General features: G+C 47.7%; 1 protein-coding gene across 1 annotated transcript; it reads left to right on the plus strand.

The window, feature by feature from the left end:
- The first annotated feature begins 63 nt into the window (after window positions 1-63).
- On the plus strand, window positions 64-27,991 carry LOC120659988 (nuclear pore complex protein GP210-like). The gene is made up of 37 exons (XM_039938301.1): window positions 64-384; window positions 1,021-1,286; window positions 1,677-1,846; window positions 1,945-2,161; window positions 2,484-2,830; window positions 3,623-3,802; window positions 3,930-4,068; window positions 4,153-4,301; window positions 5,182-5,293; window positions 10,641-11,236; window positions 11,346-11,469; window positions 11,595-11,875; window positions 12,118-12,219; window positions 12,300-12,362; window positions 12,456-12,647; window positions 12,925-12,984; window positions 13,051-13,119; window positions 21,507-21,632; window positions 21,706-21,825; window positions 22,005-22,124; window positions 22,198-22,353; window positions 22,429-22,491; window positions 22,564-22,691; window positions 22,971-23,379; window positions 24,006-24,108; window positions 24,258-24,388; window positions 24,538-24,609; window positions 24,928-25,009; window positions 25,243-25,350; window positions 25,454-25,595; window positions 26,096-26,179; window positions 26,261-26,471; window positions 26,553-26,607; window positions 26,695-26,789; window positions 26,872-26,932; window positions 27,151-27,556; window positions 27,698-27,991. Exons 1-36 carry the CDS (start codon window positions 188-190, stop codon window positions 27,519-27,521), a joined length of 5,901 nt encoding a protein of 1,966 aa, XP_039794235.1. The 5' UTR covers window positions 64-187; the 3' UTR covers window positions 27,522-27,556; window positions 27,698-27,991.
- Window positions 27,992-27,999: the final 8 nt, after the last annotated feature.

Raw genomic sequence — 27,999 nt, forward strand, 5'->3', positions numbered from 1 at the left:
GGCACAAAGGGTAACAAAAAGGCTTTCGCCCAAAACCCCCCTAAAACGCCCGCTCGCCGCAGAGCCACCTTTTTCCTTCTTGCTCCGCCTCCCCCCTCCCCTCCCTCCCCACCTAAAACCCCCTTCCCAACTAGGGTTCAGCGGACGGGTTCCACACAGCGGAGAGTTCGAGAAGCTTCCCGCGGCGATGGGGTCGCCGCCGGCCGCGGCGGCGGCGGTTGCGGCGGCGGTCGCAGTCGTGGTCGTGGCAGCGCTGCTGTCCGCCTCCGCTGCTGCCAACCCCGCGGGCGGACCCCACATGGCGGACCTGAGCGTGCTGCTGCCCCCTCGCATGACCAAGCCCGTCGAGTACCGCCTCATCGGCGGGGACGGATGCTTCTCCTGGTATGCTTTCTGCAGCCTTCCTTCGCCCCTATTTTCGCTTCGCGTGCTGCGTGATCACTCGCCTCGCTGCTGAGTGCCGTTCCGCGACGCGCGCTGCCATATTTGCTTTCTGGAGCGAATGGAGGCTTGATTGTTGCTGCTTAGTGCTTAGTGATGGTTTATGTGGCCTGATTTGCTCCATACGCTTGCTTCCTTGCCTGAGCGTGGCCGAGTGACCTGATGCGAACACTGGTGAAGCCATATGATAGCAGTGCTCATGGTTTGGGGAACTGAACTTTTAATCCCTTACGTAGTAACTTAGTTGCCACGTTTCTGCACCTCTGTTCTGGTGTTGGTATGCATCTTCGATTAAGTTATTGACTAGACCAGTGCAGAATGTGGAATGCACAGCTCACGTTTTCAGGGCATTGATTATTTTTGTTTTGTTGGTTCATGCCTAGATGTTTATTTACGAGCAATGTACTTATGTATCTAGTATTAACTTGCCTGGCGAACCATTGTTACTTGTGTGTGGATCTGTAGGCAGTTGAACATGGATTTTCCACAATTTAGAAACCGCTTCTGTCCTCTCTAGAGCTGGGGAATTCCCATTTCAGATATGAAGAGGTTAATGTCTTCAATTTCTTTTGTTTACAGGTCGTGGGATCATCATGATCTTATTTCAGTTAAACCAGAGTACACTGATAGCAGCAGATGCTCGACCAGTGCTCGTTTGGCATCAATTTCCCCTTACAATGGCCGGAGGGAAACTTCTGTCTATGCAACTGATATTATCAGTGGAATCACGATACACTGCAAAGTATTCGTGGACAAGATCTCTCGGATCAGGATTTTCCACCATGCTGTTAAAATTGACCTAGATGAAATTGCCACATTGCGTGTTCATGCCTTTGATGATGAAGGTAATTCATATAAACCTTTTCCATCTTTGTATGTGAAATTGCCATGGTAACTGTAAATGTGATACTACTTTTCTATGCAGTACTTGGGATTCACTGTTTTTCAATCATTTGATTTACAGTACCTTAGGTTTTCTATATAATTGGTTGTTAACATCACTCAAAGTTCTTTCTGGTCTAAGAACTTCCTTGTTGAACAATCATTAGTTTAGTTTTCTTAGCCTTTTTCTGGTCAGACAAAGCTTTTAGCCTCAAGAAAGTTGGGGGTAGGCTAGACATGAAACCATACATGAGCTACTAACAAAACAAAACAAAAAAATATAAAAATACTGTTTCCTGGAACTGATATATTCTGTGATGTTAACATACTTAATCTTGTCTCATTTGGTTCAGAAAATGTATTCTCGTCATTGGTGGGATTGCAGTTCTTATGGCAGCTTTCTCCAAGGTTGCTTGATAACAGTAGCCATCATCTTGTTCATATTCCACTCAAAGAAACACATTTGAGTGACTGTGGTGGCTTTTGTGGTGATATGAATGTACGGTTTGAGCTAGAAGATAAGGTGCACTTTATCATTTGTTTTCTTGTTTTTCAATTTCCTTGACCACTGCTCAGTTACATAAGGATGCATATTTGACTTCTGTTGCTGCACTTGTTCAGAATCTCGGTTCAGATTTCTTTGTGGTGAAGGGTATTGAGATCGGCCAAGAGGTTGTTAAAGCTCAGTTATTTGAGCCTCAGTTTGAGCATGTGATTGACACAATCACATTAACTGTTGCTGAAGCTATGTCATTAAAGCCACCATCACCAGTTCTCGTGACAGTTGGTGTTTTGGTGAAGTTTAAACTCAAGGTTTTTCAACAAAAAGTCGCTCAAGGTACCTTCTCTAACGGATTGAGTTTTGTCATCGTTTGACACCAAACTCTCTGAACAAGGAGTGTAACTTAGTTGTGTTTCATGAGGAACATATTCTAGAACTGTTCAGAAGAGAATCACAATAGATCAAATAATTTACGTAAACATGGAATTATATTCAGAGGACAAAAATGATCAACTTGACATTAGGGCTAAAATCTCCAGTTTTAGATTGTGTACCGTAGTTTAATGTCATCTATTATTTGATCTCATCACTAGAAACTTTCTTTTGTACATGTCTGGTGCCCGCTAACATATCCATTCCACTTTGACCTTTTCACTAGCGGTTAAGTTACCATCACCATATCATCGATGGCGTGCAACAAATTCTTCTGTGGCCCAAGTGGATAGTTCCTTGGGTATCTCACGTGCTTTGAGTCTGGGATTTACTAAGGTTGTTGTTGAAGACACAAGAGTAGAAGGCCATGAACAAGTATCATCTCTACACGTTGTTATTCCACGAACACTCTTCCTTTATCTGGTCCCTATTATGAATGATTCTGCTCATCTTCATGGGATAACAAATATTCCATCCTCAAAAGTTTGGTATGTTTATCCTGGACGAAAGTACATGGTCCTTGCCAAAGCGTTTGCAGAGGGATTTGATGCTAGGGAGATATATATTACAGAGGTACTATTCATATGATAAATTTAATTCCTTGTTCTCTTTATATATGTTACTATTGGATACATGGATGCTACAAATATGATTAGATCTGCAGGAGCATTCTTGGAAATTATTTTCAAGGTCAACTTGCGGATGACCTGTAGAACCCCAGGCACATGCTCTCAATTTCCATCAATCACTGTATGCTGTACAACAACAACATAGCCTTTTTCCCAAGCAAGTTAGGGTAGGCTAGAGATGAAACCCGAAAGAAAATATAATTTTATCTGATTTCTAGTAAAGCGCAAAAACTTGAAAAAACAAGTAACTCCACCAACCTAGGAGGAAGTAGGTGCCTTGTCAATAAAGAAGAAATAGGCCCCGAATTCGAGTAGAAGAGGACTTGAACCTAGGTGAATAGGGTTGTATGTACACACCTCCCGTGGTCCTACCAACTGAGCTAGGGTTCCTAAAGCTCGAACAAACAATGCCGGAGCATAATTACATTTCTATTTGCATGCAGTGCTGTGCCTGTGTTACACCTACCAGTGTGCAGTTCTCAATAACTTGAGATTTTTGAATTGCATGGCCCATCACTAGATGCTGTCTCAAGATGCATTCTTCATAATAACCACATTTCATTGGTTCACGCAGATGACTGGTGCAGTATTGCATGAAACTTGTGTAGTGCATATTCACATCAAATAAATACATCATTTGAGCAGTTAGTTTATTGGGCGGAATTGTTTTTTTGTTCAAAAAGCCATCTGCATGGAAACTTCTTCTATTTATTAATTCTTTTTCTTTGGCTGGTAGGAAAATGAGCTTAAACTGGAGAGTAGTACCATGGAATTCTGGAACTTATCACGGGTGCCAGACAGTTCTATAGGTTCTTATGAAGTGCAAACTTCTAGATTGTTAAATCCTGTTTCCCAGGGTAAAGGACATTTAGTTGCTTCCTTAACTTACCGAACAGAGTTATCTGGACCAGCAAAGGTACACCCGGCTCATGTGTGTATATTGTTGCTATCTTGTCAAGTAGAGGTTATTAGGACAACTTTGGGAATACTACCATCAAAACTTCATGGCTTGCTGATTACCTGATTGGCCGATGCAATGTTAGGCTCTCAAGATTGTGCAAGAGGTTAATGTTTGTAGTAAGGTGAAGGCATTCTGGGATGAACGGTTGGAGAACTCCAATGTTATTCACCTCCCCTGGGTTCCTGGAGTTTACCAGGAAATCGAACTGAAGGCAATTGGGGGTTGGTTATTGTAATATCTGCATATTCTTTACAACTTTTGGTTTGTTTTTTGAGTTGATTATATTGTCTTGTATTCATATGAAGGCTGTGGTAAGACGTTGGATGACTACAAGTTATTTTCCTCTGATGAAGATGTTGCTTCTGTGTCTGACTCTCGTATCGTGCGTGCAAAGAAGCCTGGTCAAGCTGTCATCAGAGTAGTTTCTGCTTTTGATTTCTTGAACTTTGATGAGGTTTGTCTATCTAATTTTCTTTTTAAATCCTTATATCCCCTGAACTCAATGTTTTTACTCTTGGTCTTTACCTACTTCAAAGAATGTAGTTCAGCTTTGAATGATCACCATGTAAGTAGTTGAGGTCAACATGATATGAAGAGTGGCACATGTTATTCCTATAGATTATCTATTGGTTCACTTCTTATTATATAGTGTTGAGTTACCAGTGATCTGTGAAGTTGATACTTCAAACTTCCCACTATTTAGTACTGATTACTGTAATCTCAAACTTCCTACAGATTTGCCACTTCCTTTTATTTTTTCTCCTGCCCTCAGACTTCATACAGAATGGTCACTTCCTCTTATTTGTCTGTCACAGTGATGTATACGTATGAGTGCATATTGTTAGATACTTCCCTATACGATAGTAACCCTGATAATGCACTGTTTTACAGCCACAATTGTTTGTCTGTGGCCTTAAACTAAGGCAAAGCATACTATGAGTCTAACCACCATTCAACATTTAATCGGAAATATTCATCAAATTAAGGAGGCAATACACCTTCAGTTGGTTGCCACTGGAACATGCAATGAAGTTACTGGATCAGTGTTTTCACAGAAGTATCTGCATTAGCTCATGTTCAGATAGACAAATATACCCCAGCGGCCCAGCTGCATGATGTAATCTACAGATGCATTCGATCACATGGTCAATTAACTAAATATGCATACATCTTAATTGATTACTTTTCTATTTGTAGTTTCATGCTGGGGTTCATTTTATTTCATGGCGCATGATGATCTTGTTTCATTGGAGACCTTTCCTTACAATCTTGATATTCTATCTGCACAAGTTTTGGAATCCGGTAGCTCATTTTTTTTTTGTTTGGCAATGTAGATCTTTGTTGAAGTCTCCATTCCTTCAGTATTGTCTATTCTGCCAGTCTTTCCTGTGGAGGTGCCTGTTGGAACACGACTTCATGCTTCTGCGGCGCTAAAAACATCTAATGGTGTGTTTGCTCCCCCCACCCCCCAAACACACACACACACACACACACACACAAAACACTTACGGCGGCTCACATGACTTGAATTATATGGTACTCCCTCTAGATAAAGTTTGGAAAGTATCATGCATCCTACAAAAATGACATTATGATATAGTAGATGTATTGGCAATGTAGAGATAAGAACTCGCCCTCCCTTGGAGGCTCTGAGTTGTTAAGATCTCATCTATTGCTTAAACCAAAAAAGTTCCTGCCGAGCTCCTTAAGTAGCCGGCCATAACAAACTACCTCCTAACAATACGAATGTTTATCCCTTCCTTAACAAACTCTGAAAAAGACTAACAAAAGGAACTAAACTAGACATTAGAAGTCGTTGGAGAATCCTTCTTCTTGAGCCGAGTGCGCCTGTACGTGATGCCCACAAATGCGTCGGCAACACTTCCTCCCTCCTTTCGAAACAGCTCGTCCTCGAGCTGAAACTCCGGATACGCCTCGAAATCTTCCAGCTTCTCCTAGGTAGAGTCTGACGCGTCCCGGCCGACCCAGTGGACAGAGAGCTCCCAGACGCCCCGATTGAGCCGAGCGCGCTTGACGGCTGCTGGTGTAGGGACGACGCGGCCGTGGACCACCGGCGGTAGCGGTACTGGAGCAGCAGGCGCTGGTCCCTGATGTTTCTTCAGGAACACCACATGGAACACGTCATGAATCTTCGCCCGAGCCGGTAGCTGCAAACGATACGCCACCGGGCCGACTCGCTCCAAGACCTTGTAGGGGACGTAGAAGCGGGGCGCCAGTTTCCTAGCGCTCTTGTCGACGATGCCGGACGCTGCACGATGATGCAGACGAAGCCACGCCCAATCACCGATCTCCAGCTTCATGTCGCGATGGGCCTGATCATAGTATTGCTTCATATGGTCCTGCGCGTGCAAGAGGCGCTCCCTGATCTCCTGCAGGAACACATCCCGGTCCTGGAGTTGCTTGTCCAGCGCCGTGACTCTGGCCACGCCTGGCTGATAGGAGGCCATGCACGGCGGTTGGCAGCCGTAAACCACCTCGAATGGTGTCGCCTTGAGAGCCGTCTGGAAGGAGTTGTAGACGAATTCCGTCCACGGCAGCCAGCGCAGCCAACTGCAAGGGCGATCACCTGCCAAACAGGGAAAGTATACGCCCAGGATACGGTTAGTCACCTCCGACTGGCCGTCCGTATGGGGATGGAACGCCGAACTGAGGCAGAGCTTGACGCCGGCCAACTAGAAGAGCTCCTTCCAAAAGGAGCTGGTGAACACGGGATCCCGGTCACTCACAATGGAGCACGGGATCCCATGGAGGCGAACAATCTGAACGAAGAACGCCCGTGCAACGGAGGTCGCCGTGTAGGGGTGCCCAAGCGCGATGAAGTGCGCATACTTGGAGAAGCGATCGACGACCGTGAGCACCACTGATTTGCCACCCACCTTGGGGAAACCCTCTACGAAATCAAGGGCAATGTCTTGCCAAACCGCCGTCGGCACCGGCAGCGGCTGTAGAAGTCCCCGGATGGAGGTGCTCCGTTTTGTTTCTCTGGCAAACGGAGCAGCTCTTGACATGATCCCTGACCAGGCGGTTGGCATGGGGGTTGTAGAAGGACGCCCGAAGCCGATGCAGGGTCTTCTCCACACCTTCATGACCGGCACCATGTGCGGCATCCAGGATCTGCGGCCAGATCGCCGAGGACGTGGGCACGAAGATGCGCCCTCGGTGCATGACGAAGCCGTCCACCAAGGACCATGATGCTCTGGCGGTGCCTCTCGTGATCTCAGCACGCTTGGCCATGATGTCCGGCGACGTCGCGCACTCCGTGCGGAACACCGCGAACAACTCGATGTCGGGGCTGGACAGTGCGTGAACTTGTAGCTCGATGGCGTCTTCCTCGCGGCGCGATAAGGCGTCGACGACCACGTTCTGGCTGCCCGGCTTGAATTCGACGGTGAAGTCGTAGCCGAACAATTTGCTCACCCACGTGTGCCGTGGAATTGTGGAGAGACGCTGGTCCAGCAGGTACTTGAGCGCGAAGTGGTCGGTGCGCACGGTGAATGAACGCGCCCACAGATACGGCCTCCAGTGTTTCACCGCCTTGGCGAGGCCGATCAATTCGCGCTCATAGGCGGCCAGCTTGGCGTGCTGTGGCGCCAATGCCCGGCTGAAGAAGGCGATGGGCCCCTGGCCTTGGTGCAGCACGGCACCGAACCCGGAGCCAGACGCGTCGCAGTCGACGACGAAGTTCTCGGAGAAGTCCGGCATGTGCAGCACCGGCCCAGAGGTAAGCGCCGCCTTGAGCGCCTGGAACGCGGCCGTGGCTTCAGCCGACCACAGGAAGGCCTCCCGTTTCAGCAGTGCCGTGAGGGGGGCCGCGAGCGTGCCGTAGCTGTTGATGAAGCGGCGGTAGTACCCGGTGAGGCCGAGGAAGCCGCGCAGGGCCTTGACCGTGCGCGGTTGGGGCCATGCCTGCACCGCCTCGATCTTTGCGGGATGCATGGCGACGCCGGCGTCGGAGATGATGTGCCCCAAGTAGGCGACACTGCATTCGGCGAAGGAGCACTTCGATTGCTTGAGGAAGAGGCTGTGCGAACGCAGCACGGCAAACACAGCTCGGATGTGTTGGAGGTGCTCGGACCACGTCTTGCTGTATATCAGAATATCGTCAAAAAAGACGAGAACGAACTTGCGGAGGAAGGGACCAAGAACCTCGTTCATAAGCACTTGGAACGTCGATGGCGCGTTGGTGAGGCCGAACGCCATGACCACGAACTCGAAGTGGCCGTGGTGCATGCGGAACGCCGTCTTGTGGATGTCCTCTGGGTGCATGCGCACCTGAAAATAGCCGCTGCGGAGGTCGAGCTTGGCGAAGAACGCCGCGCCCTTGAGTTCGTCGAGCAACTCGTCCACAATCGGAATTGGGAACAAGTCGCGGACGGTCTTGGCGTTCAGCGCGCGGCAGTCGATGCAGAACCGCCAGGAGCCGTCCTTCTTGCGGACGAGGAGGACCGGCGATGAGAACGCCGAGGTACTTGGGCGGATGATGCCTTGCCGGAGCATGTCGGCGCACTGGCGCTCGATTTCGTCTTTGAGCAGCTGCGGGTAACGGTAAGGTCGTACCGCAATGGGCGCCGTGTTGGGGAGCAGGTGAATGCGGTGGTCGAAGCGGCGTAGAGGAGGCAGATCCGTCGGCTCGGCGAAGATGTCCGCGAACTCCGCGAGCAGCAAGGGAAGCAGTTCCTGGTGCAGTAGCGCGCGGATCTGGGGCGGCGAGGTGTCCTCCGCGCCAACCCAGCGGACCTGGTGACCGTCCCTCCAGAACGCCATGGATCGGAGGTCGAAGTCCCACAGGATGGGCCCGAGAGTCTTAAGCCACTGGCAACCGAGCACCAGTTCGTAGTCGCCCAGGGGGAGCACGTACAGGTCGATGAGGAAGCGCTCCCTGCCGATGGTGACCGGGGTCGCTGGGCAGAGGCCGCTGCAGGAGACGCGGTCACCGTTTGCGACCGCCACGGACAGCCCCGGGCGTGGTGTGATGGCGGCGCCGATGCGATGTGCCGACGCCTCGGAGATGAACGAGTGGGTGGATCCAGAGTCCACCAGTGCCCTCAAGGTGACGCCTGCGACAGACGCCGCCAGGTGCATGGTGTCGCCGGTTTTGATGCCAGTGATGGCGTTGAGTGAGATCTCCATCTCGTCGTCAGATGCGGCGGCGTCGACGGGGGTGCTGTCGTTGAGTTCCAGCAGGTAGATGCCTTTCATGGAGTAGTGGTCGATGTGGCCGGGGGTGAACTTCTCCGGGCAGTTGAAGCAGAGGCCGTCGCTGCGCCATCTCTTGGGGAGTCAGGCGTGTGAAGCGAACGCCTGGTTTAGGTGCGGGACGCCCCGGAGCGCCCGGCGTTTGTTGCGGAACGCGGTTGGGCGGGTCCTTGGGTGTGCGCGGCGAGGCGGAGGGCGCTGAACGCGGAGGCGCGCGTGAGAAGCGCGGGCGTCGTTGTCGTCGTCGATCTGGAGCCGGCGCTCGAAGGCGCGCGCCAAGGACATGGCGTCCTCCAGGGAAGTAGGACGTTGCATCTCCACATCGATGCGAAGGGGGTTGCGGAGGCCCGCGGTGAAGATGTCCACCTGCTGGCGTTCGGTGACGTCGTCGCAGCGGGCGAGGAGTTGGAGGAAGGCGTCTTGATAGGCGGCGACCGTGCCCGTGCGGCGCAGATGGGTGAGCTCCCCCAGCGGGTTGCTGCGCACGGGTGGCCCGAAGCGGCGATTGACGCCGGTGACGAACTATTGCCAGGTTGGAACGCCCTGGTTGCGCTCCAAGTGATAGTACCATTGCTGAGCCGGGCCTTCCATGTTGAAGGAGGTGGTCCAGACCTTCTCGTCCTCCGGCGTGCGTTGGGAGCGGAAGAATTGCTCACACTTGTGGAGCCAGCCGATGGGGTCGTCGCTGCCGTCGTATTTGGGGAAGCGCAGGTTGTGGGTGGTGTGGGGCGGAGGAGGGTTCGGCGCACGGTGGTCATCGTTGCCGCCAGAACTCTCCGGCTTGTGGTTGTCTGTCGTGAGCTCGTCCCGCACCGAGGTGATCTTGGCGAGGATCTTGTCCATGGAGGTCTTGAAGTCGATGGCTGAGAGGTGGTCTCCCATCGTCGAGATGGCAATGAAAGATTGGAGGCTGGTGTGGTGGTGGGAGAGGATCGGGAGGAGGCGGCGGCGAAGGTGGTGGTAGGCGGCAGGATCAGATGGCTGATACCAGATGATACAGTAGATGTATTGGCAATGTAGAGATAAGAACTCGCCCTCCCTTGGAGGCTCTGAGTTGTTAAGATCTCATCTATTGATTAAACCAAAAAAGTTCCTGCCGAGCTCCTTAAGTAGCCGGCCATAACAAACTACCTCCTAACAATACGAATGTTTATCCCTTCCTTAACAAACTCTGAAAAAGACTAACAAAAGGAACTAAACTAGACACTAGAAGTCGTTGGAGAATCCTTCTTCTTGAGCCGAGTGTGCCTGTACGTGATGCCCACAAATGCGTCGGCAACACATTAGTACATGAATGTGATATTTTGGAGCCTCATACTTAATCTTTCCTGCTGACTCCTCTTTCATACTGTCCTCAATCTCAGCAAATAGTATAGTTCGTTGACTTCATTCAGGGCTTCACTTAAAAGAAGCAAAGCTCGCGAACCATAATGTCATCATTTTCTTAGAGGAACACAGAAGCTTATGCTAAACTTATATTTGTTAGCATATGTATCAGTATCACTAATTAATTATTTTTTTTGCCCACAAACTGTTATGTTCTTCTAATAGCTATTATTGACGTTTCTCTCTGCAGGACACTCATTCTCACGATGTGACTATTTTAATGCTTTTATAAGGTGGAGTGTACTATCTGATAATGAGTCTTTTCACATTCTTAACACTGCGGATGCTTCAAGCGTCGAGGACATAAAACGTAGTGCTGTTTCTTGGGGACAAAATGGCAATCCTTGTGCCTGGATATATCTAAGTGCATCTGCTGCTGGCCGATCCACAGTAGTTGCAACATTCACCTTTGATCCAGATTCTAATATTGAGACTCTTGGACCCATTTCTCTAAAGGCAACTTCAAAAATTTCTGCATATTATCCTCTAGTGGTTCTTCAAGGGGGAAATGGAAACCAATTTGGTGGGTACTGGTTTGACTTGTCTGGAATACATAGTAGGATTGAGAAGATGGATAACAACATTCCCAAGGAGCTCTACTTAGTTCCTAGGTCAGCAATGGATGTTCTTCTCTTTGGAGGACCTGAGCGGTGGGACCAAGTGGTTGATTTTGTCGAAACAGTTGATGTGATTAGTGAATCGAATAATCATATTTCTAGTTCTACTGCTGTACAGAAATTATCTAGTGGAATATACCGAGTATCTTGCCCAAGCAATGTGAACTATGTAAGTACTTACAATGGATGTTTGCATTTCCACTTATGCACCACATTGCAATCTATACTAGTGAATTGCTTCACTGAGATATGTTCAATTTAACGCATTTTTCCCATAGAAACTGCTGTTCTCACGTGGAAACATGATTGGGAAAGATCATCCTGTGCCTGCTATAGCCAAATCAGAGTTTTCTGTTGTGTGTGACTTCCCATCAGAAATCACATTGATAGCGAATGAAAATGGTACTTTCTTGTTCTTTTAATTTATCCACTTTGATCTTTAGATTACAAAATGTACATGATGAAAGGCTTTCTGTTCCCTTTCATTCTTAAACCCTACTAAATTGTTATGTTTAATACCTGTTCAGAAAACCAACTTGATATATTGGAAGCTGCTAGCAAAGCTGACCGAGGTCCTGATAGATTGCAAGCATCACCTGTTGTAATCTCCAATGGAAGAAATATACGTCTAGCTGCTGTGGGTATACATGGAAATGGACGGTTTTTTGCTAATTCATCTTCTCTTTGCCTGAAATGGGAGGCTACTGGATGTGAAGGGCTTGCCTACTTTGATGAAACCAAATCTTCTGAAGTGCTTGATGAGTCAGCTTGGGAGAGGTTTCTTGTCCTACAGAATTCTACAGGAGTGGTCAGTATAGTCCATTATCACAAATTGCCTTGTTTTGAACTTTGTTTTTTTTACTTTTTTTAGTTACATCAATGTGGCGTTAGCTTGCATTTACAGCAGTATGCACACATTTTCTTTCTCTTATTGAGTTCGTGTGATTCAACCACCCTGTATGTAAGACCAATTCTATGGTTGTACATCATAGTTGTATGAATTGTGGATTAAAAACAGATGTCTTATCATTTTCAATTTTGAACCTCCAGTGCACTGTGCGTGCTACAGTCATTGGCTTCTCAACCAAATTTGCTGGCCAAACTCATGAGGAACGCACATTTCATACTCTCACAGATGCTATTCAATTGCAGGTAATTTGACTGGATTTATTTTTGTAAATGCTTTTCTTCAATTTGGCTAACTTTTCTCACTCAGCCCGTGTTTCAAACAGCTTGTTTCTTCCTTGAGAGTCACTCCAGAATATGTCTTGTTAGTTTTCCATCCTGACGCACAGGTGCATTCTGCTCACGTCTTCTAGATCCTTTTTGTGCTCCAAAGTAATATAAAGTCCCCTAGCTATTTATGCTCTTATGAATTTGTGCTGCAGGAAAATTTGATTGTCAGTGGTGGAACATGCTCCCTAGATGCTTCTACCAATGACACCCATGTGGTGCAAATAGTTAAACATCCAGGAAAATACTTATGTTCTCAATTGATTCTTGGAGCTAATGGCTTGGGCAAAGCTATCGTCACAATCCAGGATGTTGGCCTTTCTCCTAGAGCAACAACTCATTCTTTGGTACATTTCTTTGGCACTTTTTTCTCGATTCTCTTGATACTTTTTGTATTAGAAGTCAACCAATGTTTGTACTGGTGAAATAGTCACCAACCTCCCTCAAGCCGTGGTCCTGTGTCCATGATTTATTTAGCATTTCACTTGGGATAATGATAACTTTTGCTATATACCTCGTCCTTAATTCAGTCATTTTTCATCAGATTATCCCATCATCAACAAAGATGCACTATTCTTCCTTTGAGTCCATTGTAATTCAAACTAACAATAGCTTTGTATGCAGGCTAGAGTTGCAAATGTCGATTGGATTAAGATAATTGCAGAAGAGCACATCAGCCTTATGGTACAAGGATCTGCATTTTTTTTATAATTTGATTTTGTTTTCATGCTGATTCCTTTCCATTTCTAGGAAGGAAGCACAAAAGATTTTCAAATATTGGCTGGAACCCAAGATGGACAAACATTTGGCGATTCTCAGGTTTTTGCTGGAGAACTATGTGTTTACTTCATATTTTCTCTTGTGTGCTTTAATTTGTTTTTTTTATATATTTCAACACTTTTCCGATTTATATTTGTCTTAACACTGTGTTTAGCTTTAGTAAATACATTTCAACATTTAAAAAAAAAAATCATTAACCTTTTCAGCTGTGTTCAATCAGCTAAACCAATTCCTGCAAATACAGTTATTAATTGTGTCTATGATCTGTTTTCCTTCTTTGGTTCTTAATAATTTCGGTCTTTGCACATTTGAGTGGCTACTTATTGAGGCCCCGTTTGGCAGGGCTCCTGGAGCGGCTCCAACACCAGCTCCAGCAGGACCCGTGCCAAACGGGTGCAAATGGAGCAGCTCCATCCCAGGAGCTGCACCTGAAGCCGGTTCCGGCTTACACAGAGGAGGCGGAGCCACAGAAACGTGGCTCCACGCGGCTCCGCTGGTTGCATTCCTATCTTGTCCCCGGCCGAGAGCTCGCGGCGTGTGTGCGGAGGAAGCCAGCAGCGCGCTCGGAAGATTGGCACGCGGAGGCCGCTGGGAGCTGGCCGGCCGGCGGCGCACGCGGAAGCGGGGCCGAGTCGAGTGGCCGGTGACGCACGCGGAGGTGCGAGCCTGTGGCGGGGATGGCCGGCGACGGGAGCGCGAGGTGAGGCGGCGGCCCGCGGCGGGGATGGCCAGCCACGGGAGCGCGAGGTGAGGCGGCGTCAGGGACGGCCGGCCGCGGGAGTGCGGGGCGGCGGCAGAAGACGGTCGGCCGCAGGAGCTCGAGGAGGCGCCCGGCGGCGGCCGCGGGGAGAGGAGGCGGCGGCGGCGCGGGCCGCCGTCGGCGAGTGGAGGAGGGGGGGCGCCGCTTGAAGGAGGAGGCGAAGCGGAGGAGGCGGCGGTGGGGCTGGCAACGAGTCGCGAGGAAGGGGCCGGCGACTGGATAAGAAAAGAGGAGGAAAAAAGAATGGGAAGGAAAAAGATAAGAAGACGAAAAAAGAAAAGGAAAAAGGGGTAATTTAGACTTTTTACAACCTCAATCCAACAAGTGAAGCTGTTTTGCCAAACGTTTTTTAAAACGACTCGAACTCCACCAGAAAAGCCGCTCCCCCGGAGGAGCCGGAGCCGGAGCTGTTTTTGGAGGAGCCAGAGCCCTGCTAAACAGGCCCTGAGTTGCATGCACCAACCGATTCAACCCAAAAGCTTAAGCTAATGGGGAGAGGTGGGCAATTCATTTATATTTCAACAATTCTTCCCCTCACGTGGTAGCTGATCAGCCAAGCCTCAAACATGGGGAGTAGGCTGCAATTATTTTATTTAATCACGCCTACCATGACTCGAACTCGAGACCTTTGTGTGAGAGATTATTGAGGACGCCTCACACCCTAATGAGGGGGTGGGGGCTAAATAGCCAATGGCACTATACATGGAAAGAATAAATAACTAGCGATGGGCGGAGTTAGCGGTCATGTAGACCGTGTTGACGTCGCAATAGCAATCGGGGTGTGCAGCTCCTGTAGAAGTTGGTGTAGTCAACAATACTATGCAATGACGTGGGTGATAGCATGATACTCCGCTTCGGTACTGGAGTGGGAGATGGTGGTTTGGCGCTTGGATGACAAAGACACCTGTCGAAGAAGACGCAGAAGCCGGACTTCGATCGTCTAGAGTCAGGGGTATCCAACCCAATCTGCGTTAGAGTAGGCTGTCAGTGACTCGACGGGGCCGGTGCCAATATGGAGGCCGGTCGATAGGGTGCCTTTCACATAGCGCATGCTTGATCAGCTCGAGATAGGGCTCACGAGGATCGTGCATGGAAAGGCTGGTCTGCTGAATGACGTAGGCCTGGTCCGGTCGAGTTAGGGTGTGGTACTGGGGAAAAGTCTACATAACTCCCTGAAGTATTTGGGTTCGTCTTCTTAACCCCATCAACTATAAAACCGGGTATTGAGCACCCTAAACTATTCAAAACAGTCTAAATAACCCCCTAGGCGGTTTTGAAGGGTGGTTTTGCTTAGGTGGCACGCTAACATTGATAAAATTGCTTACGTAGGATGCATAAATTTGTCTACAGCGTATAACAAAACAGCTTGAAACCAAATATTTGTGCTTCTACTTTCAATAAATTTACTCTTTGTCTGATATGGATGACTCACATGTCATTCGTTAAGTCACTGCCCATGTCAGCATCCATATAAGGTGCCACATCATCAAAACCACCCTTCAAAACTGCCTAAGGGGTTATTTAGATGGTTTTTGTCGGGTACCATGATTAGGGGCACCCTAATTAGGGGACTAAATCGCCCTTAAAACACGAAACACATGACAGGCAATCGGGCCCATGGAGGCCAACAGTTTCATCCCGATCCGAAGGAAAGGAAAGGGCTCAAAGAAGCCCAATCCACGGCCCAAGTACATGGTGCGGCCCATCCGAACCCCCTCGAACCCGCGGGGCAATCTCCGCCTCGCTCGAGGGCTCTCCGCCGAGACCCTCGATAACGCTTCGAATCTCCGCCTCGCTCGAGGGTAGCAAGCCTACCCTCGAGAGGGCGGATCGACTCCGCCTCGCTCGAGGCCACCCCTCGACGTAAAGGACAAACGGCCATCCGCTCACCCGCCTGCCGTACGGAGGCATTAAATGCTAACAACTCCGCCGCAGCACCCGAATCAGACGGCGTCAGGCCACCACTCCGCACAGTGGCTGTGACCGGGGTCCTATCCACCAACTCCGGTCACTGCTCAGCCATCTCCGGCACTGTGGCGCCACTGTGGGAACCTGCGACGCACTGTGCGAACGTGCTGGCGCTGCTCCCTCCACTGTGCTGCCTACTCGTATTTTCTCTGTTGCGGAACCCTCGAACGGCATGGGCACGACCTTCGGGCACGGCCCGAACCTTGACCTGATCAAGACCCCCGCCTGCAGGACTCTCGGAACGCCGCCACGTCAAGTGCAGGGGACGGTACCCTCTGCAGGAGCCACCATGCCGCCCGCTTGAGCTGCCAGGACGCCGGCGTGATCTCCGCAAGACCAAGGACGACTCCCAGGACAACCGCCACGCCCGGCGCCATGCTCTTCAGTGCCCCACAGTGTACTTTCTACAGTAGTCACCCACTGCGCACCCCTGATTCGGGGAGAAGACGACGACTTCTTCCCCCTCCCGTACATGTACTCCGCCCCTCCTTGTGTTTATAAAAGGAGGAGGCGGGCTCTATCTTCACAATCTCATCGTCATTCACACACGTAACTCGCAGAACACACACCCGCTCTCTTGAGCCCCGATATTGTCACTTGCCTCAATCACCTAGCAGAGACTTGGGAGTTTTTCTCCCTCTCGCCTTGCTTGTACCCCCTACTACAGGCACCCCCGGTGCATGATAGTACAGTGCACTCACACACCCTTACTAGACGTACGGCCCCACAGTCGGAACCAGGATAAACTCGTGCGTTCCTGTGTTACCTCTTGCATCAACTATCCAGGGTGAGGGATCACGCAGCATTTTACTAGTTGGTGCCGGACCGCCGGGTCGGGACACCGACAATTTTGAATAGGTCAGGATGTAAAATATTTGGTTTTAAGTTTAGGGAGTTGAGTAGACAAATTCCAATACTTCGGGGGGGGGGGGGAGTGGTGGTTATGTAGACTTTTTCGATATTGGAGAGCTCCGGCGATGCTCTTGTATTACGAGGGGTTGGCAGCCGGGGCGCCGCCTGACGCAGACAACTTGGCTTGAGTGTCAATTTGGTTCGACGTGGAGTGACACTCGGCCATGCATGCGCGCTGTAGAAGGTCGGTGGTGTACTCTCGCTGAGACAGAAACAAGCCGTCGGAGAAGCTGGTGATGGAGGTGCCAAGGAAGTGGTGGAAGTTGTCGAGATCGGTCATGGCAAACTTGGTGTGGAGGCAGGCCGTGATGTGACGAAGTAGGTGCGGCGACGAAGCTGAGCGTGATGTCGTCGACATAGAGGAGCAAGTAGGCGAGGCTGGTTCCCTCCTTGTATACAAAGCCAACCAGCTTCCCGGTCGAGAAAACCCCCCGAACCCTAGCTGTGCCAGCGAGGGGGATTTTTTTTACCGAAATTCGCTCGTCGCGTGGTTCGAACCCCACACCTGTCGGGTGCCACCGTCTCACGCGCCTGGGCGATCAAATGCATTCTTCACGTCTAGCTAATGGATCGGCCACACACGCGAGATGGCGATGCTGAAGACGGCTTGAATCGTGGTAGGCTTGACGACGAGGCTGAAGGTCTTGTCGTAGCCGATGCTATGTTGCTGAGAGAAGCCGCGAACCACCTAGCACGCCTTGTGACCGTGCCGTCGAAGTGGAACTTATGCTTGAAGATCTACTTGGATGCCAGGTGGTCGAAATACGAGGTGCCATGTGTCGTTATCGATGAGGGCTTGGAACTCTTTGGCCATGGCTGCACGCCAGTTCAGGTCGGTCAACCCGCTCTTGTAGTTCCTGGAATCAGCGACTTTGATGTCACGGACAAGTTCATGAATTGAACCTGACGTAGAGTGCCCGTTTGTGAATGAGTCACGGGCTGAGCTGGAACAGGGCCCTACGTAGGAGCCACGTCCCGTGGCTTGCAACTGTAGACGAAGTGGATTGTTCGTTCTGGAGCCGGTCCAAGGGTGGTAGAAGACGTTCCTACTGGGCTGGACGGGCGTGCAGGCTGCCCGTGCGGCAAGCAGGCTGCACTAAGGGGCCACGCAGATGACCGTTGGGTCATCCTACGTGGTCGTCTAGCAGTGTACAGGATGGGCACCTGCTCAGCATCAGTGGATGTTGGAGCGACCGCGGAGGACACCGCTGCCCCTGCAGTGCAGAGCACTGGCGTGAGTTTTGAGCTAGGAGAAAGTCCAAGCTTTGTAGAAGGGGAGCCCTGCACATTGGAAGGAAAACATGTCTCGTCAAAAACAACGTGATGTGAAATAATGACACGTCGAGTCGAGAGATCGAAGCATGGGTATCCCTTATGAGAAGAAGGGTAACTAAGGTAGATACAAGCTGTAGACTATGGTGCGAGCTTGTGAGGTGCCGTGGCGGTGAGGTTAGGATAGCATAGACAGCTGAAGATTCGAAGGGTGTAGTTGGTGTTAGATATGTATTTGTGTTGTATGCGTGAGTACCCAGGCGGGATCGCCTGGATGGTGGCCGGCCCTAGGCGCCACCAGTTGGTTAGGATAGGCAGGTTATCCCTTGATTGGTGCATTCTATAAACCTATCCAAGGGCTGCCTATATATGTGTAACACATCCTTGGCCTAATCAATAATCATTCCAAGCAATTCTATTTGCCTTCAGTCGGGTATCTTAAGGTGGAGGAGCACATAGGAATGCTATTCCCAATGACAGAGCAGGGACGCCGGTTTAGGAGAAAGATGGCAGTAGCTAGGGCTTTGGCCCAATATGGGGCCGGCATGTGAGCGTAGATGAGCATTGTGTAGGTAATGTTGTTCAAAGCGCGAAGAACTCGTCTAGCCTTGCCATTCCCCCGAGAGTTGAAAAGAGAGGCAAGAGTTTGATTGACAAACTCTGTGATGTTGTCGGCCTGAAAGCTCATGATAGGGAGGCCAAACTGAGTCTGGACAAAGACACAAAAGTTAGCTCCGTGTGAATGAACCTTAAATTTGTTGGTGAGCGGAAACGTCATGTAGTAATGAGAGAAATCATCCAAAAAAACTAGATAGTAGCAATAACCAGGTATTGACTGGAGATGTCCAAACATCGCAATGAACAAGTTCAAAAGGAATAGTGCCATGAGAGCTCGAACGTGAAAAAGGTAACCACACATGTTTCCCTAGCTGACAAGAAGACATAGATGATGAGCCCCTTATCACAAGAAATCAAAGAGTTTTGTCTAAGGATGTCGAGGGCCGAAGCAGCAGTATGATTGAGACGATGATGTCATGTGGTGGAGATGATGGCGAGATAGGCTTGTGGGGTAGAGCTGGTGGTGGCCGGTGTGAAGGTATAGAGGTCGCCCTCGCTATAGCAACGAAGCATCACACATCTGGTCTGGATATCCTTGACAGAAAAACCAAGTGCGTCACACTCTATAGAACAGTTGTTGTGATTAAACTGACAAACAAAAAGTTGCATATTAGCAACGGGACAACTAGGACATTGTGTAAACGAAAATTAGACGCACTGGTCGGGAGAATGGAGTTGCCACGATAGGAGACAAGAAGAGATTGACCATTGCCTACGTAATGAAAGAGTGGGTCGGTGAGAGGCGCCCTGACTGGTCCCACTTCGGAGCTTGAGGCGAGACTTGAAGTGGTGCAAAGGCTGTGTGGGCCTACGGTTGCGGCCCGAGACAGATCTCGGGGACCTTCATCACTTTCTCGGGATCTCTGTCACATGTTATGCTGACGGCCTCTTCCTCTCAGCGCCAGTGCCAGTACGCTGTGGATTTGCTCCAGCGCGTCGGCATGGCCGAGTGTTACTCTACAGCGACTCTTGTGGACACTCGTGCCAAGCTCTCTGCTACGGATGGCGCTCCGGTGGAGGATGCCACCCAGTACCGCAGCCTTGCTGGTGCTCTGCAGTATCTCACGCTGACTCGACCGGACCTCGCCTACGCAGTTCAGCAGGTGTGCCTTTTCATGCACGACCCGCGAGAGCCTCATCTTGCGATGCTCAAGCACGTCCTGCGGTATGTGAAGGGTACTCTGTCCACTGGGCTTCACATTGGCATTGGCGGCATCGACAGCTTGACCGCCTACTCCGATGCTGATTGGGCTGGCTGCCCGGACTCTCGGCGCTCCACTTCGGGCTACTGCGTCTTCCTCGGCGACAACTTAGTCTCTTGGTCCTCCAAACGCCAGACTACGGTCTCTCGTTCGAGTGCGGAGGCTGAGTATCGTGCTATTGCGCACGCTGTGGCTGAGACTTGTTGGCTTCGTCAGCTGCTTCAGGAGCTCCATGCGCCCATCTCTTCGGCGGCGATCGTCTACTGCGACAACGTCAGCGCCGTCTACATGACTGCTAATCCAGTTCATCATCGTCGCACGAAGCACATCGAGATAGATATTCATTTTGTCCGTGACAAGGTCGCTTTGGGACAGGTCCGGGTGCTCCATGTCCCGTCGTCTCATCAGTTCGCGGACATATGACCAAAGGGTTACTTGTACAGTTATTCACTGACTTTAGGTCCAGTCTTTGTGTTCGTGACACTCCCGCTTAGACTGAGGGTGTTAGAATGTAATTGTAACATACAGCCCACATTGGGCGTGTTGGCCCATTGGCCTTGTACACGTTGTAACCCTAGCCGCCAGAGGCTATATAATGAAGGTCACCCCCCACGATTGGGTGTGCGGTGTTTCTCTACAGGAAGGCGCAGGGCTATTGGTGCTGCTGGGATGGGCCACATCAGTTTTGGCGGCCTTTGCCATTCTTACCTACGCCGCCGCAGCTCCTTCTGTGGTCGCCGCCTCTAGCTTCACGCTGAGCCAAGCCACCGCTGGAGTGTGCCGCGGCACCCTGGTGGGTGCCTGCGGAGGCTGTGCGGCAACCGCTCGGGCTAGTGCAGCTGTTCCTGCCGTCAGCGCGTAGTGCTATGCCCACAGAAACCTTGGCCTCGTTCACCAAGTGGAGTTCCATCAACACGACCAAGTCGCGGGCCTGCGTGAAGGTGGGAAGGATGGGGGCGTTGGCGAGGTCGTCGGTTGTGTTGGTGAAGCGTGGGTTGATGCTGCAGAGAAGATTGAGGACGAGCTGGGATTTGGGGACGTCGTGGCCGACGTCGTGCAGAACTCAGTGATGGAGGTGTCGCCTTGCTGCATGAAATGGAACTCGTGATTGAGGAAGATAGCGCGGGGCTCCTTGTTTATGTGGAAGAGGCCTTCAGTGTGCTTGACGCGCTTGGCCTGATGCTCGTCCTGAGCAATTAGGGTAGACTGCCCTGCTACGCTTCAACAAGACCTGGAGCCTCAATCTGGTCGGTTTCGCGGCTTCGGTTGTCCTCACAATCGTCTTGGCGGTGAGCTCCTTTAGCACTACGCTTCTCGCGGTGCTTGGAAACATTCTTGCTCTCGCGGATGTAATTAAATAGGAGCCTTCCGAGGCCCTAGGAACTAGAAGATTGCATCGCCCATATTTGATCTGCCCCACGGTAGGCTATGGAGTGCGCATATGTAGTGGAAAATATGAATGAAATATGTGTTCCCTACTTTGTACTTTTGTCTATTTATTTACACTGGCACGCCCACAATTTATTTTCCCCGCGTGAAGAGAAACCCTTTTGGTATTTATCTCCCCAAACAACATGCACCAACCAATTCAACCCAAAAGCTTAAGCTGATGGGGAGATGTGGGCAATTCTCTAATACTTCAACACTACCCCTCTATTTCTTTGAGTTTGCTAATTTCATGCGATTCTTTGTAGTTCAAATATATGGGCATTGAATTGCACATTGGTGACGAGATTCTGGAGCTTATTAGTCCAATGGACTCAATGGATGGACCCAAATTTTCAATCAAAGCTGCAAAAACTGGGATAACATCTCTATATGTAAGTTGACAATAGATATATGTTAGCTTCAGCTACTTATTAGCTGACGACCCTCACTATGTCCAATCTTCAGGTTAGTACTAGGCAACACTCTGGACAAAGAGTTTTGAGTCAGGTCGTAAAGGTGGAGGTGTACAAACCATTGCAAATACATCCTGATTATATTTACCTCACTCCAGGCGCCTCTTTTGTGGTAATCACTAATGACTTGCTCTCTTCTATAAATTTATCCCAACTATATATATACCCCCTTCAAGATATTTATGTTTTTTTTGGGATGGCACTGCCAGCATGCTGTTGCTAGATCATTGGCATTTCAGTTTTACTTATGTGAAGAGAATTATGGGTCCTGAGTTTTATCTTCCTCCTTAGCTTTCCGTTAAAGGTGGTCCAAAAACTGGAGTTTACATTGAGTACTCAAGTCTGAACATGGAAATTGTAGAAGTTCAAAATGCTACTGGGAAGCTATCTGCAAAGGCTGTGGGGAACTCTGTAAGTTACCTGAGATCATTTACTGATTCTTGAATCTGAAACCTTCAATGCGCTGAACTATTGCACTATGTAGACTGTACGTGCTGCTATTTTGGCAAATGGAGGTACCCTAGTTTGTGAAGCTTTTGGACAAGTCGAAGTGGATATCCCAGTGGCTATGATTCTGAATACTCAAAGTGACTGTCTTTGTATTGGTTGTAGCATGCCAATCTATCCTTCTCTGCCTAAGGTCTACTTGATACCTGCTTGCTATCTGCTTATCTCCACATGTTTGCCATTCTTTTAACATGACAATGCTTCTCAGGGAGATCTATTTTCCTTCTATGAAACTTGCCAAAGTTACAGTTGGGTGATAGCAGATGAGAAGGTCAGAATTCAGAATACTCTACTTTCCTTGGATATAAAGTTTTATCTGTACTAAAAAGTTATTCTGCCTTAGGTTGTGATATTCCAATCAGCTAAATCTTGGCAATACAGACTTGGCCAAGGGCTATATTCAGAAGGAAAAAACGATCCATGGTTTTCCAATGGCAGTAGCAATTCTTTTATCAATCATATGATTGGAAGGTACATCATGGAGCACTATATTGAATTTCCAGCGGATTGCTTTTGTGTAGAATGCATTTGATTCTTGGCTGCCATAATCTTAAATCTACTGTATTTTTTTATTTGGTGCCTGATCTTTAGTTTGATTCAGGAGTGCTCTCGTAGACTTAAGCTAGAGACCAGTGCGGAAGCTTCTCTCCCTCCCTCACTTCTTCTTGGTTCAAACACACAATGAAGCATCAGTTAGTAAACCTGATAGCAACAAGTGTGCCATAATATGTTATTTCATTCTTGAGACAGGTCTGCTGGGAAAACCAAAGTTTCCATTTCAGTCACTTGTGACTTCTTGCTACCTGGCACCACTGGATCTGTTGTATCATACAATGCCTCCAAGACCATTCTGGTGGTTCCAGATCCTCTCCTTGCACTTGTACTTCCCATGACTTGGCTATTCCCACCCTTTTATACTACTACGAGCCTTTTGCCTAGATCAGATTCACTTGGAGAACCAGACTCACTTGACCTGGAAATTTCCGTTGGGTATTCTCTGCTAAGGGGCAGTGGTAGGAGTGGTTCTGTGATCCAAGATGCTAGCATAATTGACGGAAGTAAGATTAGGACTGGAGAAAGCAATGCAGTTGATTGTATTCAAGCAAAAGACCACTCAACTGGAAGAACAGAAATAGCATCATGTCTACGAGTTGCTGAGGTTGGATGCTGAGACTCTTTATTTTATTTGACTGCCAATCATTTACTTATGAAGATCCCTATTTGTGTTTCCATCTTTCTTCTGAACTGTACTTTATTACACTCGTTTAGTATAGTATAAATGCCAATTAGATTTACGGAAACGGGACAAACCACAATACAGTTCATTCTTGTGTACCTTATATTTTTCCGACAGAAAGCCTGATTGATAAAGGCTATGTTGTTGTTGTTGTAAAGCCTGATTGATGACTTGTCATAAGATTGAGGGCCAGTTTGTTGTTATATAGTGCTACATTTTGCTGTGCCATGGAATCAAATAGTCATTTGAAATCTTTACTAATCTAGCAAAATATTTATGTTGGCATTGCTATGGAGGTAGCTAATTAGTGTGTCCAAAAGTGCAAGTAAAAAAGCCACATCTCTTCAATGCCAAAGGAAAAATAAAACCAGATCACATCCAAGGTCATTTTTTAAAGGAGCGCCATTGATTGTTAGACTGCAACGTCCTTGGTCATGGGATTACTAATATCCTCTCTTTACATTTATGTGGATTGAAGTTAGAAAGTGATCTTATGCCTGGTGTTTTCTTTGATGTTGATGTTGATGCTGTGACTCGTTGCTGTTCAGGTTGCACAAGCACGGATAACTGCTGCAGAATCATCAGTCCAGATTGCTTATCTATCCGTAAATGATAGAGTTGAATTGGATATAAAATATGCTGATGAATTAGGTAGATCAAAAGCATCTTTGTCGATATCATGCACATGTTTTGTTTTTTGTCCCCTTTGATCAGTGATCTTCAAGGAAGCTGCATCTTTGTATATATCAAACACTTTGATTCTTAATGCACATGTTTTGTTTTTGTCCCCTTTTCATCAGGTTATACCTTCCATGAAGCTCATGGAGTAGCCCCTGTAAAAATCGAGACAAATTATCCTGATGTTGTCTCCATTCTCATGCCAAGAGATTTAAATGGTACAGGTGGCACACATGAACGTTTTGTTCTTCAGGTATGTCATGGCACACGAGTGTTTCTAGTCAATTCAGGAATACTGTTTAATTCTAGGACTACAAGCTTGGGCGTGTTTTAACACTCTTCGGTCTTTTACGAAAACAGAATTCTTGATCAGTATGTTTTCTTCTTTTTTTTAACTTGAAGGCGAGAAGTCATGGGACAGCTCTTATAAGGCTGCATGTAAACCATATTCCCAATAAAGTGGATTTCATAATGGTAAAGTTCTTTGTTATAAATCATTGTCAGTTCATGCTGTGTTTGATTCATTATAGTTTACAGCTGCTCAAACTCGAATATGTAATGGGTTGTTTTGATACCTGCTAGCTTTATAATTATGTACTGTTAATTCTATTTGCCAAACCCACTAGTGGGCATTCTTTTGTGAATTCTGTACATTGTCCAAATTAGCAACATTGTGACAGTGACATTAAACAGGAGAACTGCATAAAAGCAGTGATGAGGCTTTTCTCTATTTTTTTATTGAGTGCATGCACTCAAGCACATTTTTTTTACTCTAAATGTTTTACTCCTTAGGTATCTGTTGGTGCACAAATGTATCCTAGGGATGTGATCCTTCATTCTGGACAGCACCTGAACTTCACTATTATTGGAGACAGTATGTTCATTGAAACTATTTTCTTATTAATATATTCTATATGATTGTCTGCTTTTTTGTATTTGAACTTTTGAACTTTCCCCTGATTCATCATTTGACTTTATCCTATCAAAAGTATGATATGTCTTTTGTTATAGCAGGTGATAGGTTAGAAGTAGGTAATTTTCAGATAACAAAATAAGCAATATTTATTATTGTATATTTTTTAGGCCATAACATTGCTACTGTTGTAGGTATGGACGCCCGTGGATCTGGTCACTGGTTAAGTAGCAATGAAAAGATCGTGCATGTCAATCGGGTAACTGGTGAAGCACAGGCAAGTAGTGAAGGTGTAGCAGAAGGTAGTTTTAAGAACATGTGCCCAAGTAAACTGTATAATGCATTATCAAATAGGTTCCGTTTGTTTCTTGATGATACTTCTCACATTTTTTTTCTCCTAAACAGTAATCTTCAAAGGTTCAAATCTTAAGGTGCAAACAACTGTCAGTGTGCTCAAGGTGAACCAAATAGTTGTTGATGCTCCTGGAGAGGCGCTGACTAATGCTGCTGGCCCACCTGATGGATATAAGTTCTCTGTAAGATTCAGGTATGTAAGCTCGTATCTTTCTTTCTTCCACATTTTTGTTAATTAAAATATAGTCAAAGCTGAAATTACTCTATCTCGTTGTGAATGTCCTTGCATTGCGTCATGATTCATGAAGGGACATAAGTTTATAGTATACTAGATTGGAATATGTAAATACTGTAACATACTGATTAGTAGTGCACAGTTGGCACATGGTGTTTAGTACTATGGAAAATGTCCACCTAAACTAACATAATGGTGCTTTAGTACTTGCATATTCAAAAGTTCTCTGCTTCAGTTTGTGATCTAAAAGGAGAGGTGCAATATGTATATGTGTAAAAGGAGGTCTCATATGAGTTGGTATCAGTCGCTATGAAAACTGAATAAGTCCTGGCATTAGACTATGAGTGAGTTTATTAGTATGTGCAAGTATCTCTCCATTCTGAAAACCAATGCATACTTTTGTATTTTGGATACTCACTCACTTATGCTGACCCTTTTCATTCTCCTTTTATAATAAGTGATTCAACTGAGCACAACACTGGATCCTCTGCGAGTCCAATTGATGTCCCGTTTGAATGCATGGTTGATCCTTCTTTTGTTGGGTATGCTTCCTTCAACATCATTGTTCACACATCTTCCTCCTGAATATTTTAGTTAGCTCTCACATTTGTTGCTCCCTTTAGGTATGTTGAGCCATGGACTGACTATACCACAAAGAAATCCTATTGCCTGTTTCATCCATATCCACCTGCACAGATGCTGCCTGTGAAGTTGAACCTGAAGGAAGGATTTTTACACATTTTAGTTCGTGCAAATCTAAAGGAAGACCCGAAGGTGACAGGATCCGCACATGCCCTTTTTGTCACGGGATTTTACATCAAAGAACCTGGGAAGGTAGGTGCCTTTCTCCTTCCCTTGCTCATGTGTGCCGCGGCTTTTTGTTTGCATTGACTACAGGGTGGCTATCTTGTGCAGTTAAATTTGACTCCAAGTTGCAACCATAGCATCATTACTATCGGTGGAAATACTGGTATGAGAAAGCTTAGTGTTTAACTTAAACTATTGGGATTGGCTTGTCCTTCTACTGATAGTCAAGTTATTGCGTGTCCTGTTCTAGATGTTGAGTTATTCTGGAATGCTAAAGATTTACTCTCAGTCAGCCATGCTGAAACAAGTGAGAACAAGGGTGTTCCTAGTCGAATTGTCTACAGGGTGAGTCACAATTGACAAGGCAGCATCTTCTTTTGTTTTATCAATGTCTAGTGCTGGTAACCATGTAATGATATCTTTGTAGGTTGAAGCGCTAAAAAGGCAACCCTTCTCTGACAAGGTCACTATTGTTCTTCCTGCCACTGGTATGCTATATAAGCTTCTTTGCATAAATCCTTGTAACAAGATAATCACCTAGAATTAAGATATCTTGTTCTAACCATCTTTCTGAACCATCTTTGTGAAGTCCAAATCATTTTTTGTTTTTAGTATATACACAATTCATGATTTCAGTTCCACACACCAAAGGAGATTGCAGTGCAGTGGGCTGGTAGTTACTATTTTCCCCTTCCCCCTTCTGCAGGCCAGACTGAAGAAGTCGAGATCAGCTATGATACAGGAGAGGAGGCAGAGCCTTCATCATCATGGGGCCTAACCACATTTGCGGTTATCCTCACATGCATCATTGTACCAGTAGTTACGGTTGCTTTCTTCATGAAGTCGCTGGAGAGGCCTAGCAGACGTGCACCAACAAGGAACGCGGCAGCATCTACACCGGTGCGAGCACCGGCAGGCAGTCCCGCCCTGCTGGCCGACCCTGCATCCCCAGCTAACGGCCAGCTCTCGCCTCGCACGCCCCAGCCATTCATGGAGTACGTGCGGAGAACCATCGACGACACGCCCTACTACAAGCGCGACGGCAGGAGGCGATTCAACCCTCAGAACACGTACTGAGCGTGTGTAGCTAGGTTAGCGTTGGGGCTGGTGGTTTGTTGTAGGGAAAATTCGATTCATGCCACCATAACTCCGTGAAATTGGGTTTCATGTTCAAAATCATGCCACTCAATGGCATGGATTTCAACATGAAATCCAATTTCAAGAAGTTGTAGTGGTATGGATCCAACTGACCCTTTGTTGTAACGTTTCCTCGCTGGGTGATTTAGGCCCGTAGCTTGTGGAGCCTTGTAATTCTAGCACGTGCCTGCCCTGCTGTGAGAATATGCTGCCGATTTTCAGGTTGTGGCAGCATCTGTGAAGGCGATGTAAAACCTTTTTGGGGCGGTACAACTTTGTTGTTAGTTCTTAATTAACTTCTGGTGGACACATGTAAATTAAGGTCGGTACATGGGACACTCGAGCCTCGGTGAATAGCTCAGACGATCATCTTTTCTTCTGTAGTATTTACCGTTGATGGTTTGGCTTTAGCTTCTTT

This window comes from Panicum virgatum, chromosome 2N, assembly GCF_016808335.1.
Source record: "Panicum virgatum strain AP13 chromosome 2N, P.virgatum_v5, whole genome shotgun sequence".
Taxonomy (NCBI): Eukaryota; Viridiplantae; Streptophyta; class Magnoliopsida; order Poales; family Poaceae; genus Panicum; species Panicum virgatum.

What these genes read in the sequence shown, in the direction of transcription:
- LOC120659988 (XM_039938301.1), top strand. Translation starts at nt 188, where the DNA reads ATGGGGTCGCCGCCGGCCGCGGCGGCGGCGGTTGCGGCGGCGGTCGCA. An exon ending in AAAATATGCTGATGAATTAG is followed by an intron (nt 24,109 to 24,257) that starts GTAGATCAAAAG and finishes CCTTTTCATCAG; the next exon opens with GTTATACCTTCCATGAAGCT. An exon ending in ACATCAAAGAACCTGGGAAG is followed by an intron (nt 26,472 to 26,552) that starts GTAGGTGCCTTT and finishes TATCTTGTGCAG; the next exon opens with TTAAATTTGACTCCAAGTTG.